The following is a 14,990-nucleotide window of genomic DNA, read 5'->3' as shown; positions in this document are numbered from 1 at the left end:
GGTCTAAAGCACCTACTTAGAACAAGCTTAGCAAAGCACAGGGACCGCGGTTCAATCCCCCAGCACCACATGCCAGCCAGCCCCGCCCCCTGGTGGGCTGAGCTGGACACACACACACACACACACAAATAAATTTTTTTTAAAAATAAACAAAACCCCTTAGAATTTTAATGCAGAGAAATTGCATTGAATTCCTTTATACTCTTCACCTGTATTTACCATTTGTCACTGTTCTGTCACATTTGCTTCATTTTTTAACCTCTTTTTTGAATCATTTTATAGTAAGTTTCAGCTGTTACAATTCTTCACATCTAAATACTTCATATACATATTTTTAAGAACAAGGATATTGTCTTACAAAGCCAAAATGCAAGCATCAAATCTATGAAATTTTAAATTGATATAATGCTTCGTAGCATACAGCCATTTTCAAATGTTGTGTTTTATTTGCTTATGTTTTGTTTGAAGTTTTCAGACAGAGTCTCATTTGTGTACCCTAGACTGGGTGAACTCATTCTCCCTGCCTCCACCTCCCAAATGCTGCCAACAGTATTTCTTACAGACTCTGTTTCCTGATCTTTGATTTAACCTGTGGTCACCCATTCCATTTAATGTTATGTCTGTATTTTTGAAGTTGGTTTTATGTTTATTGTTGGCCTTCTTACTGATACCTGATTCAGAATCACTTAACATGGAAGTGTTATTTCTGAACTTTAGAAGTACAGTGAAAGAAGGGACAGGGATGCAGCCCAGGGATGCTAGCTCTTGTGTAGCACGTGCAAGGCCCCTGAATGTTATGCCTACTCAATAATGAACAAAAGTACTATGTTTAGTGTATTTCTCTGGGTTCAGGTATAGAAAACAATTTTTTTTTCTTTGCCCTGTGTTATCTTTACTGTAGCAAATTCAAGCAAGTTTAAGAATTACTAGACTATACATTTGAAATACACTTTGTATCTGAGCCTTATACAACATTGAAATTATTTAGATTTTACCACATCAGTATTGCTGATGCTTTCTTGCTAAGATAATCAAAAGAAAGATTTATCATTTTCTTAAAGAACACTAAAACATAGCATTTATGGGAAAGCCTATAAAGCAAGATACATAAATAGAAAAGTTTTGAAATATGTGGAGATAGAGGTTTTGCTACTGTGTTGTCTTATAAATCCTTTATTTTTATTTTTAACAGTGTGTCCCATACTTAATTGCTATGGGCACAGACCCAGAACCTGCTATGCGGAACAAGGCTGATCAACAGCTTGTGGAAATAGACAAAAAATATGCTGGATTTATTCATGTATGTATTTTTTTTTAACAGCATAAAGTAAATTTAAACATCTTTCTTTAATAAACCAAAACTACTTCTTTGGTAAATGTTCTAGAGATCATTTCTTGTAGGAGAAGATGTTTTGTTTAGTGATCTTCTCAGTGTGTAATTAAGTTTGTTTCCCAAGGTGTTTATTCTGGTTTAAAAGTACGACAGTGCCAGAGTGATCTATCAGTCCAGGAAGCACACTGGACTAAAGATCAGAAAGATGCTACTTAGTGAACTTAGCAGCAGTGAATTTTAGGCCTTGATTTTTTTTTCCTAGTGTAAAATGAAGAATTTGCAGTAGATGCTTTCTAATATTCCCTCTACTATTTCATCCTAGTTTTGTTTTGTTTTGTTGTTTTTCAAAAAATAAAACCAAATGTTAGCATCAGAATGCAATGCTCAATGTAATTTTTAATTTGGCGCTTACTAATTTCCCTGACAAAAATGAGGCTTTTATTGATTTCAGATGAAAGCAGTGGCTGGTATGAAGATGTCTTACCAGGTACAACAGGCAATCAACACCTGCCTAAGAGATCCTGTAAGGGGTTTCAGACAAGATGAGTCCTCTAGTGCTTTGTGTTCACATCTTTACTCCATGATTCGTGGGAACCGCCAACACAGACGAGCCTTTCTTATTTCTTTACTCAACCTCTTTGATGACACAGCAGTAAGCATAAAAACTTACTTTTTTTAAATAAGTGTCCTAGGAATTTGATGCCTAGAAAATTCACTTTTAAAATATTGCTATTTTAATAATTTTTAGTGACTGTATTAAATATGTATCCTTAATTCACTAAATTATTTTCAAAATATATAGTCAAAGTTGGAAAAGAAGTTTTACATGACAATAAATGTAATGAGAAATAAATTGTGATTGTGCCTCCATAGTATTTTAGAAACTTTAAAAACTAAAGGCATCTTTGTAAGTAAACTGCATCACAAAACTGTCACTTCAGGAATAGATTGCCTATAAGACATGAACCTCTCCCTTTTCTGTAGATACTGATATTATTAGAAAATAACCATTGTAGATTTTTGGCTGCTGAGTTCTCTAGTTTTTCATTTTGAACAACTAGAAGTGCAATCTAGTTGTTCAATCCCCAGTACCACAAAAAAAAAAAAATTTTGTATAGTCGTCTACAAGCAAACATTACAAGCAAGTACAGTAGTACCTTGGTTCGTGAACTTAATTTTGTTTCACAGTTCTGGAAAAGATGGCAACATTCATGTTCTTGCAGGAAAGATATTTGAAGTCTTGTTCATTCACCCAATGCAGAGTCCTCAAGCAAAAACAAAATTTTGCTAAATGCTTCTGTTTGCAAGCCACATTGTTCACAAACAAAAGTATTCATGAACCAAGATACTGTGTTTCAGAAATGCCTAAAATATTTCACCACCACCATCATCATTATGTCATCAATATTTTGCTTTCACTGAGTGTAGGAGACTATGTTAAGAATGATGTGATGTTCTTGCCTCCTCATATGATTCCACCTCCAGTTATGAGGATAAAGTACATAGTGATTAAGATTAGTATATATTGAGTGCCTGTCAGTGTTGCTCCATTCCCTGCATCTCTATGTGGTTTCACCTCCTGCTCTTTATCAGATGTATGTTATGTCATCTCAGCAGTTGACACTAGAAATGCAGGTTTCATAAAGTAGTGCTTTTTCCTGATTACCTTTGACAAAGGATGTCAGAGAAGGAACGAATTACTAAAGACCTAAAATAATTACATGAAGCAGATAAACTATGAGTCAGAAGGAAAATGTACCAGGCAGGATTAAAAACATGTATGAAAATACAAAGGTACAAATGTGTGAGAAATAGACCACAGGTCCCCATCAGCTAGAGCTGTTAGGAACTGGGCCACACAGTGGAAAGTGAGCAACAGGCAAGCTAGCAAGGGAAGCTTCATGTGTGCTTACTGCAGCTCCTCATGGCCTCCTGTCAGATAGCAACTGGCGTTGGCTTCTTGTAGGAATGTGAATCCTACTCTAAATTGCTGGTGCAAAGTATCTAGGATGCATTTGAATCATGCTGAAACCATCCTCCCTCCCAGACCTCATTTGTGGAAAAATGATCTTCAAAAAAAAAAAAAACAATTTCTGGCGCCGAAAGGGTTGGGAACCACTGCTGTGGACAGTGGAGGACTAAATAATGAGGACAGTGCCAAAGAGCATTTTAGAAACATAAGTTTTTCAGCATCGTGTTTACCCTGGAAGTAGTAAGAAATTGATCTCTTGTATTTACAGTGGGAGCAAGTGGTTACTAGAAAAGGGAAAAAAAAATACTGGTAAGAAAGAATAAATTAAATTAGACTCTGCTCAGCATGATGGCGCACACACGTGTAATCCCAGCAACTCAAGAGACTGGAACAGGAAGATCACCACAGGTTCAAGACCGACCTGAACTAGACAGTGACTTTTAAACCAGCCTGAACTACACAGTATAGCAATACCTTGCCTCAAACAAAGAACTGGGGAAAGGAATGTGTAGTTAAGAATATAGCAGCTGGAAAAAAAAAAAAAGGAATATAGTGGCTGAGTGTGATGGCCCACACCTGCAATCCCAACACTTGCGAGGCTGAGGCAGCTGTATTGCTGTGAACTTGAGGCCAGCCTGGACTATACAGTGAGTTCAAGGCCACCTTGAACTATATAGTGAGACCTTATCTCAAAAAGACCAAAAGGAAGAAAAAGAAAAGAGAAAAAAGAAAAAAAAAAAGATACTACTGAGAAATCATGATGACTAAGAAGTAAAAGGTTTGGGATGTAGCTTAGTGGCACAGTGCTTGCCTGGAAAGTACAAAGTTCTGAGTTTGAGTCCCAGTAACCAAAAAAAAAAAGACTTAGGAAAAATTGGGTAGACAGAAAACATTGAGCAAAGAGAGACATTTGAAGAATAGTAGGAAGAACAGACCAGTGATAGTATACCTCTTAGAGCTCGTTTTTGTTTGAAGGGTTGGTTTTCTTTTTTCTTTTACTTTTTCTTGTTTTTTTAGTCAATCTCACTGTAGTTCCAGCAGGCCTTGAACTTACCTATGTAGCCTAGTCTGGCCTCTATCTTGTGCCTCAACCACCCTAGTGCTGAGATTATAGGAGAACACCACCATGCGGGGCTAATCTTTTAGAGCTTTCAGTGATGCAAACAGCCTGCTGTGGTGCATGTGCATAGATTTACCGCTAGTCTAGACTGCCAGGGTTGATTTTTGAAAAGGAAGAGTGGTGTAGGACTGTTACAGCCAGTGCTGAAGAATTTTAGTGTTGAGAAAGTTTATTCAAAGAAAATGCTTACAGCCTGTACATTTTTGTTTTAGCTAGAAAACATGTATGAATTATATGGTAATATCTGATATTTGTATCTACTTCCTCAGCTATAAGATGTAGGTGTCAACACACTTTAAAATAAAACATAGATTGAGAAGTATTATCAGTATTAATACCAGCTTTCTTATATTTGTTCCTGTGGAATTTTTATTGTTACTGCTGTTGCTGTTAGATTGTTATTTGGGTGGCAGGGGAAGGGGGATGATAGGAGGGATTATTTGTTGCTTTTTCTTTGTTTGCTTTTCAGTTTTTTTTTAAAGCTATGTATAAAAGTAATATGAATACTAGTGTACCCATCTTTATATTATAAAAGATCATGAGATGCTGCAAGTCTCTAAATTACAAAAAGTAACCGAATTTTTCTAAGTTTCACCTATCGAAGTTTGTATATTGTGTAACTGGTAGCACTGTCAAAACAACTCTGATACTTGAAATTATGTACAAAGAAAAAAACTGACAGATGTTTTATTAGTACATGAAATTTGGAGTTGTTTTTTTTTAAACAACATACTAGTATTGTAGTTACCAGTTTTTGAGGGCAGAATAGCGACTTCGTGTAACAGATCCCACGTGTGTTAAGCTCTTAAAGCACAATGACGAATATGAACTCATGTATGCTTTCTGCTGTGGTATGGATTTATAATAGAGCTCCAGGATATAGTCCAAGAAAACAGGATTTTCACTTGGGTGCACTAAAAACTTTCTCCTCCTTCTCTCTTGAGGTAGCATGATGTGAGTCACTATATCTCCTGAAGGGTGTAAGATTATTATCCATTTCTGTCCTCCTTCCTTACACCTCTCTCCCTCTTCCTTTTTCTCTTTTTCCCCTCTTCTCCTTTCTTCTCTCACTCTTTCTCCATCTGCCTCGTTTTTCTTTCTCTAATATTAACTGAAGTGAAAGTGTCCCTATAACTTTCCTAAAAAGTTTTTGGGTGGGTTTCTAGATTATCCACTAAATATGTATACCTTTTTTTAAAATTTACAGAAAACAGAAGTGACTATGCTCTTGTATATAGCAGACAATCTAGCCTGTTTTCCATACCAGACACAGGAAGAGCCGTTGTTTATAATGCATCATATAGACATTACACTCTCGGTTTCTGGTAGTAACCTACTGCAGTCATTCAAGGAGGTAAGTTACACACATTACTATTCTTAATGCTCTGTCAAAGTGCAGGAATGCTATTTTCATTGTTTCTTTTTTTGTTTTGTTTTTATTTCACAGTATATAAAATCTTTCTAAATGAATTAATGGGAGGGGCCAGGGAGATAGCTCAATAGAATAAGCACCTGCCCAGCAAGTGCAAGGGCCTGAGTTCAATCCCAGGTTCCACCAAAAAAAAATACATAAGTTAATGGAAAGCTGGTTAGTACTTGAATTGGGAGAAGTGGGTTTCCATTTCATTTCTGCTCAGAAAGATCTGAAGCCATCCACTTCTAGATCATTTAAGTTGACTTTCTACACATACGTATGAATTGTTCTATTGATTGAGCCAATTCCACTTTATTTCTCTCACTGTAAGCACTGGCTTAGTTTTGTATCCACTCACATATCCACTTAAACCCCATTTTAGAGCACCTTCCTCTTGTGTAAATCTCATACTACTGTAGATCACAGCTGTATATATGAAGACAGATGTGTGTGTGCCCGTAGCCTACTTACAGGGAAGCAAATTCATGACATCACTGATCTCTTTGTCCCTCAGTAACAGCATCATAATGAAGTGGGCATATTATATGCCCAAAGTTCTTACTAAATTTCTTGTAATAAGCTTTATATCTTTTCTATCATGACTTAGGAAGAAATGTAATTAATTATAACACGTGGTACAAACTAAGCACTCTAAATTCTGTAAGAAAGAAATCAACGGAATATGTTGGTATATTTGATAATGCAATTAAAATCTCGTTTTATAAAACTGTACTCCTCAAAACTCAGTCTTTTCAAACTGGTAGGTCAAGAAAACTATTTTAGATACCTAACCACTAGAATTACAGGGTATCTGCAGCCTGTTTCTTGAAATGTGGATCGCAGACCAGCAGCACCACCGTTTTTCCTCTGAGGGCTTATAGAGTTGCAAGACCTCAGACACAGTGCTAGACCTGTGGAAGGAGAGTCTAGTGTATTAGCCTGAGTGTTAAAAATCTAAGAAGTTGATCATTTCCTAGCAACTTTAAGCCATCATGCTCCATTTCAGTTTTTTGTAGTTGTAGATGTAAGTAAATATTTTACTACATAACAGTTACATTTGAATAATTGCTTTTATGATTTGTTCCTGCTGTTTACTCCCCTCTCCCCCAACACAGTTGTTTCTTTTGGAGAGCTAACATTCTTGAAAAGTACAATAAACAAGATTTAAGGAATCAAGGAAAGTTGTATATCATCTTGCTGTAAGATTCCTGAAAGGGAGAGAAAATTCAATAAAATCTGGGGATATCTAAACCTACCATATTCTCAATTAAATTTTAATTACTATTTATCCTCTATAACATCTTACCTGGGATTCTTTTATAACTAAGTTGCCTTTTGTTACTATTTTCATGAGAAAATTGTTTATCTTTGAATATGTTTGGAGGGAGTGATTTTGGTACAGAAGGGAATCATAGAGGTGATTTTATTTAGCCTTGGGATCTAATTTTTCCCCCAAGATTTATGTCCCTGTTGTTTATAGAAAGGAGTTTAGAAAGTATTAAAGAAGCTTATTAAAGCTGGTCAGTGAAGTATACATTTGATAGTGGTCTTTTAGTTTTTTTCAAACAAAATAATTTCCTTTTTTTTTTTCCAGTCTATGGTGAAGGACAAAAGGAAAGAAAGAAAATCATCACCTAGTAAGGAAAATGAGTCAAGTGAGAGTGAAGAAGAAGTTACTAGGCCTCGGAAGTCACGGAAACGTGTAGATTCAGATTCAGATTCAGATTCAGAAGATGATATAAATTCAGTGATGAAATGTCTGCCAGAAAATTCAGCTCCTTTAATTGAATTTGCAAATGTCTCCCAGGGTATTTTATTGCTTCTTATGTTAAAACAACATTTGAAGAATCTCTGTGGATTTTCTGATAGGTGAGTTTATCATGAGCTATAAAAAAGAACTGACTGTTCAAATAATAAAGAAATACACAACCCATTTTTGTTTGCGTCCTCACTTTAATATTAGAAATACTCCTTTGTGAAAACATACATTTAAATAGGTATTTCTAGAGCTGGGGATCTAGGGCTGGGGCTCCGTGGTAGGCTGTATCCACAGCATGCATAATGCTGTGGATTTGAGCCCCAGCACCAAAAATAAATAACATTTCTGAGTATTTTGTTAGTTTGAGAGTAGGCACAATGTTGTCAGAGTTCACATGTTTTTCAGGTAATATTAGAAATCCAGACTTCCTAAAAATCATACTGGCCATTGACTCCAGAGTTCTCATACATAGTATGTCCTCTGCCACTGAACTGTATTCCTAGCCCTAGGAATCTCATGAGAAATATTGGCAATTAATTTTAGCAGTTTAGAATCTTGAAAGGTCATAGTACAGTGGTAAAGAGTTGAAAGATTTTTAAAGCAGAGTTGCTAACAGTTTGAAACGAGTATATAAGCAGTGATTCTGTCTGCTATGTAGAGAATAAATTATGCATGAGGCAAAAAGGAAGTAAACCAGTTAGGTGGTGTTGATTTACTTATATTAAAGCTATACTACAGTCATAATCAGAGTAGTATAAAAGTAGGAGAAACTAATTTTATTAAAATTGATACCCACAATTGAATTTCTCCACATTTGTTGACTCTTTAGGTATATATTTTCACCAGTCCTGTCATTTTGATGCCTTTAATCAAGACAAACACGGAAACAAGAGAATATTATTTTTACTTGCTTTTATGTCTATAGTCTTTTATATAGTTTGTGTCCAACCTTATTGGTTAAAATCTGTGTAATAAAAAGTTATAAGTAGCAAATTTAACTAGAATCAGTAAGTGCCTGAAAAATGTTTAAGGTACTTGGTTTTTTTTTCCTTAAACAGTAAAATTCAGAAATACTCTCCATCTGAATCTGCAAAAGTATATGATAAAGCAATTAACCGAAAAACAGGAGTTCATTTTCATCCCAAACAAACACTGGACTTCCTGCGGAGTGACATGGCTAATTCCAAAATCACTGAAGATGTGAAGAGGAGTATAGTCAAACAGTACTTGGATGTGAGTAGTGTAACTAAACATGTTTTACTTCTCCTAATGACTGAAAACTAAATTACATGATTTATATTTTATAAATGGTAAAACACCTGGGCATTGTGGCACAAGCCTGTAATCTATCAATACTCAGGAGGCTGAGGCAGAATTGTTATGAATTCCAGGCCATCCTGGACTTCCTAGTGAGTTTAAGCCAGGCTGAACTACACAGCAAGACTCTTTATCTCAGAAAAAGCAATCAGTGAATGGATGAATGAAGGAATGAATGAATGGCAAAATCATGAAATCATCTCTTTAGCCATTCCATTCCTCTCCTTTCTGATAATATTGTTACCTTTTTATATATTCTTCTGTGACGAGTACAAGCATATGTAATTGTGTGTTTCTGTAGTGTATATACTTAAACTGTGTGTGTGTAAAATGTGCTTTTAAAATGTCTTTAAGAACAAGCAAATTCATAGAGACAAAAGTAAATTGAAATAATCCAGAGATGGAAGAATTTTGGAAGTTGTTTAATGAGCATAGGTTTCTGTTTAGAATGATAAAATACTCTGGAAAGGGATAGTAGTGATGATTATACAACATTGTGAATATACTTAATACCAATTAATTCTGTATTTAAAATGTCAAATTGCTAAGTTCTGTGTATACTTTGGCATAAAAAAATTGTTTTTGAATATCTTTAGAGGATAATCCTTATAAAGTTTTAAATTTTAACCTACTTGAAGTAATGTAGTTTAATTTCACTTCAAATTCTCCACCATCCTGTTGTTTGTTTTTTTTTTTTTTTTTAATGTATTTAGTATAGGATCTACAGGGTCTCACTGAAGGTAAAGTTTTTTCTTTTTAGCATTCAGTTGTTTTGTTTTGGTTTTTTTGTCCTGGAGGTTGAACTCAGTACCTTGCACTTGCCAGGCAGGCACTTACAACACTGAGCTGTCTCCCCAGCTCGTCCACTATCCTTTTTGAGGGATTCTCTAATCTTAGCAAAGAGGAAGAGGCAGAAAGATTGCTCAGTAATGATTATCACCTGGTTGCTTCATGACTTGGAGCCGAGAGTGAACTATGGTTTATGGGTGGAATTGAGCCTATTGCCTGTTTTTTAGTTTGTTTTAATAACAAAGTTTTAACGAAGTGGTCATGTTCAGTTTCTTAGCCGCAGTCATACAGCGGTGGTATAATTGGACAGACCGCAAATTATCTGCAACCTCAAACCTATTTACTATCTGCCTTTTTACAGAACATGTCTTCCAACCCCTCGTGTGGGCTATCGCTCTAGTCTCTTTCACCTACACCAGACTACTGATGTAGAAATATCTAGACATTTTTCCAGTCTTTGCACTAATTACGTAAAACTCTGAATTAATTTATCTTTTGTAGTTCAAACTTCTGATGGAACATCTAGACCCTGATGAAGAAGAAGAAGAAGGGGAGGTGTCAGCTAGCACAAACGCTCGGAACAAAGCAATTACCTCGCTGCTTGGAGGCGGCAGCCCTAAAAATAACACAGCAGCAGAGACAGAAGACGATGAGAGTGATGGGGAGGATAGAGGAGGAGGCACTTCAGGGGTGAGGCGGAGGAGGAGTCAACGTATTTCGCAGCGTATTACGTAAAATGATTTTTATGTGCTTATATATGTCAGTCCATTAAATGTACACCAAGTAATGTAATACTTACAAAAGAAAACATTTTGTAGATAGAGATTCTCTACTTAACCATTTATACACCCTTTTGTAGAAAGTTTAACATAAAAGATAATAAAAAAAAAAAAGAAATGAGATTTATCCAGCATAAAGGGTTATTAATTTGTTTGGATTGTATTAATGTGTGTTATCCTTTTTATTGTTGCTAAGTTTTATGTAGCTTTATGGTTCATATGTATATATAATTTTATATATCAAGAGTAAAGACACGGGTACAAATTAAGAGCTCTATGGTTTTACAAGTATATGTTAACCCCTTGGCGCTGGAGGTCACGGTGCGTCTCATTGCCGGCAATGGAAGTGTGCCGGGAAATCCCAACTCCCGGCGTCAAGGGATTAAAAGCAATAAAAACAGTAATTTCGCTAAATTTCTTTTGTGTAACACTTGGTCTTTTTCCCTCCCCCTCCCAATGTTTTAGTCATTGAGAAGGTCAAAACGAAATTCAGACTCTACGGAGTTGGCAGCACAGATGAATGAAAGTGTTGACGTCATGGATGTCATCGCTATTTGCTGTCCAAAGTACAAAGATCGACCGCAAATTGCAAGAGTAGTACAGAAAACCAGCAGTGGCTTCAGTGTTCAGTGGATGGCAGGCTCCTACAGTGGCTCCTGGACTGAGGCTAAGCGCCGCGATGGCCGCAAACTGGTGCCTTGGGTAGACACTATTAAAGAGTCAGACATTATTTACAAAAAAATTGCTCTAACGAGTGCTAATAAGCTGACTAATAAAGTTGTTCAGACTTTACGATCCCTGTATGCCGCCAAGGATGGGACTTCCAGCTAATGAATTTGTACATGCAGCCAAATTTACAGGAATTTTTTTAAAGGCAGAAAAACTTGAAATATCAACATTCTGGCAAAAAAAAAAAAAAGAAAATCAGTTTTTTTGAAGAGTAAGAGTGGAACCTGGGATGCAGGAACAAAGAAGGAAATGTTGGGCAAACATTTTTGTGGGAGCTCCCTTCGCTGTTGTGCAGCAGAAACAGATTCTCAGTTCATTTTTACTCCCACTGTATTATAGTTTAACAAAAATTGTTTATATCTTGGAAAAAAAACTTTCTGTTTAAAAAAATAAACAAGTGAATGTTGGAAACTAGTCTGTTAATGTTCTTAATAAAGTGTTCTTGGAGTTTAACCTAGCAGCGGATGGCTTTCTTTAGCTTAGCCCAGTTTCCAGGGAAGCATTGTTTATTCCAGGCTGTAAAATGGCAGAATCTCCTGGATATATAATTTATTCTGTTGAAAAAAAAAAAAAAAAGCATGCAGTATCTATGACCTATCTGCAGAAGGAGTTTTTGTAAATGTAGATTTTGTTGTATTAGGTCACCCTGAAAACAATACAAGAAAAGGGATCCCCAGGCAATCTGGTGGAGCAAATACTGCAATAAATTTTTTTACTTCTCTTTGTTACTTGTCTGTTTCCATTTGAATTTCTTATTGTAAAGATCTGTTTAAATCCATTTATATTATTTTGCAGTCTTTTATGTAAAATTTATTATATCACTGGTTTTCAAAGCAAAACATAAAATATTGTTTATACAGTTTGTATAGGCTGACTTCTGAATAATTGGTATCTTATTTTCATTCCCGTAGAGGGTGTAAACAATTAACTCCAGGGTTTTATTGTATCCTGCAATATTTAGTATTAACTATATATGATTTAGCACTGTGCCAAACACATTTTCAAGAGTACATTTTGATATAAAAAGAAACTATAGTTTATTCCTTGTATGCTTCAATTTCTTTCTAGTGATGTCATGTTGGTAATATTTATTTTTTAAACTTTGGGGAAAGGTAACAGTTCTATTTTGGAAAAACATTTTCTTAAAAGTGATGGCATGTTATTTTAGAAATAGAATTGAGTATGACACTTCATAATACACATACTGCATTTTCACAGATTATTTTTTAATGCAGAAAGAGTAGTTTGACTAGTTGGGATATTCATTTTCTAAAATTTTTATCATCTTTTGGAAGTATTTCTCATTTATACATTACTTACTATGAATACCTCAACTAAATTTGAGAGTATGGCACTTAATCTTAGATTTGTATAGTTGACACTCAGAAAAATATTAATGTGTAAAATTTACAGTCAATGAGGGCTGTTGCAAGTTTAATCATATTCTTAAATGTGTACTTATTTTTAAAACCCTTTGGAAAAATTGACCTCTAATATGCTAACCTTTATCAGTCTAGCAAGTACATAGAAGGTATTCAATTTGTGAGTTGCCACAAAATACCTTTCTGTGAACACCTGTTAAAACACTTGAGTATAAGTTTCCAGGACCAGTATGCTATGTGGAATTCTTTCATAATGCTTTCTTACAGGAAATGTTTTCTCCCTTTATTTGCATGTTCCCTTTTCTCTTGCTGTGAACTCTGGACAAAACTAGGTTGGGTTTTTTGCCCCTGGAAGTTTATATCAACAGTGGATTTCAGGTAGATGATGAAAAAATATCAGATAAAATACCAAGTCTAGCCCAGAGGGTACTGCAGAATAAAACTGAGTAAAAGCCAGTTTTGAATGCTGTGTGTCTGATGATGGTGTATGCTGTTGTGTTTGATTCTTACAGGACCCCTATTTCGTCCCCGTCTTATAGATAGAAAAGACAGACTGAAAAGATTCAGTAATTTTGCTAATCAGTGTCATAAGGGGGATCTAAATCCAGAATTGTAATTATCTCACTAAGCTAACTGAACTATGGAAAGCAAACCAGCTCCTGAAGTAGCCTTATAGTGTGTTTCCTTGGAAGTCCTATTGGAAGTACCTTTAGGACATAGCAAGTCTTCTGTTGCCTCAGTCATAGGTGAATAACTGCTGATCATTCAGGACTAAAATGTGGAGTTTTCCATATATTCCACGTATAATGGAGCTATATTCAAGTAAGCCAAATAAAGGTTGTGACTTAAACATATAATCAAAGTTTCATAAAATTGAAAATTTCTCAAAGATATTTTAAGCCATGAATAGTGGTACAAGCCTGTAATCCAGGCACTTTGGAGGAGGATTGCAAATTCAAGGCCCCTAGTCAACTTAGACCCTATCTCTAAATTAATAGAAGGGGGTATAGCTCAGTGATGAATAGTTTAGGTCTTAAAGTTACAGTCTTGAAAGTCACACAAAATCAGTTTTTTAGTATAGAGGGGATTTACAATTAGGCCCTATCTCAAAATTAATAGAAGGGAATAGGAGCACAGCTAAGTGGTGGATAGTTTAGGTCTTAAAAGTTTAGGCCTTGAAAGTCATACAAAATCAGTTTCTTAGTATAGAGGGGATTGGCAAAGTTCAATTTTATTGAATAATTACAGTAATCTGTCCTAAGCTGTCATGTTTTACTGGATTTTGAAGATATTTGGTATAAATTTTAGGGATTTGGGGTAGCTTCATGGTAGACGATTTTACTGACTTACATTAGGCCCTAGATTCAATCTCCAGCACATCTCCCCAGATATTGCCAAGTTTTATTACAAAATTTTGAGTTCTAATACAAAACTTTAAATTGCCACAAAAGAATTTCAGATTGTTATTGGAGCAAAAGACATTAGTTTTTTAAAGATCTATACCAAAACACATGGTAGGTAGAAAATTTAGGGATCTGTAGAACTTTCTAGAGTTGAGTAATAACACTGAGTTTTTAGAGAAAACTAACGTACTAGTTTCTCTGTTGATACGTTGAGTATTTGAATTGTTAGTGGTAATGCACACAGGCTTGACAATTATAGCATGATTTAGGGGGATGGGTAAATCAAGCTGGTTTTTGCCATGTATATTTCATTATGAACATAGATTCCTATTTTTTATCTAGGAAGTAAACTTAACCAGGGAAATGTATGATACACTATTTGCACACACAAAATCCTGCTCACTACCCAGTGTGCAGGTCTGCATCTTCAGAACTGCCAACCTGGAAGATGGGTCTTAAGCTGCAGTGAAATTACTTGTTAGGGATAAGCTCATCAGGTTGCCCCTTAGAGTAGTCATGTCACTTGAAACAGCAATGACAATAATTTGTGGTCTGAAAATCCTACCTGTCCGGAGTAGAAGTGTAGCTCCTTTGTACAGTGCACCTCTGCCACCTCCAGAAACAACAAAACCTTACTTTGAACCTTTTACTGTTTATCTTCATCATTTTAAGACTTAAGGTCGAGCCTCTAAGCTTTGCGTAAGAAGCACTAATTTCATTTGAATTAAAAACAAGCGGAAAAAACACCGACTTGTTTTAATGTTCCTTACTTGGAAACAACTGAATGTAAATGTGGTGTGACAGGTCACTCAACCAAACAAGCTGCTGTTCGATTTGTTCACTGGTCACTGCATGACATTAGGTGACTCCTTTTAAACTACCTTTTTCAAAACCTCAGTTACATGTGACTTCATTACTTGTTATAGTATGTGTACAATTTTTCCCCTCATCAGGTTTCAGGGTTTTTTGGTTTTTCTTTTCTTCTTGCTGCGC

General features: G+C 35.5%; 1 protein-coding gene across 2 annotated transcripts in view; it reads left to right on the top strand.

The window, feature by feature from the left end:
• Positions 1-13,050, top strand: part of Nipbl (NIPBL, cohesin loading factor) — a 194,191-nt gene extending 181,141 nt beyond the window's left edge. Inside the window, exons 41-47 of one of the 2 annotated variants that reach the window (XM_004623432.2) lie at positions 1,193-1,300; positions 1,785-1,985; positions 5,633-5,779; positions 7,434-7,708; positions 8,657-8,831; positions 10,206-10,394; positions 10,949-13,050. In XM_004623432.2, coding sequence (XP_004623489.1) covers positions 1,193-1,300; positions 1,785-1,985; positions 5,633-5,779; positions 7,434-7,708; positions 8,657-8,831; positions 10,206-10,394; positions 10,949-11,314 — 1,461 coding nt within the window. In that variant the 3' untranslated portion in view covers positions 11,315-13,050. Of the gene's footprint in view, positions 1-1,192; positions 1,301-1,784; positions 1,986-5,632; positions 5,780-7,433; positions 7,709-8,656; positions 8,832-10,205; positions 10,436-10,948 lie in introns of both variants that reach the window. The other variant, XM_023711959.1, reaches the window with a different exon arrangement.
• The last annotated feature ends 1,940 nt before the right edge of the window (positions 13,051-14,990 follow it).

Source organism: Octodon degus, unplaced genomic scaffold (assembly GCF_000260255.1).
Source record: "Octodon degus isolate 3935 unplaced genomic scaffold, OctDeg1.0 scaffold00002, whole genome shotgun sequence".
In the NCBI taxonomy this organism is placed as follows: domain Eukaryota; kingdom Metazoa; phylum Chordata; class Mammalia; order Rodentia; family Octodontidae; genus Octodon; species Octodon degus.
Note: the sequence above shows the minus strand (reverse complement) of the source record. Positions and strands in the feature narration are given on the sequence as shown.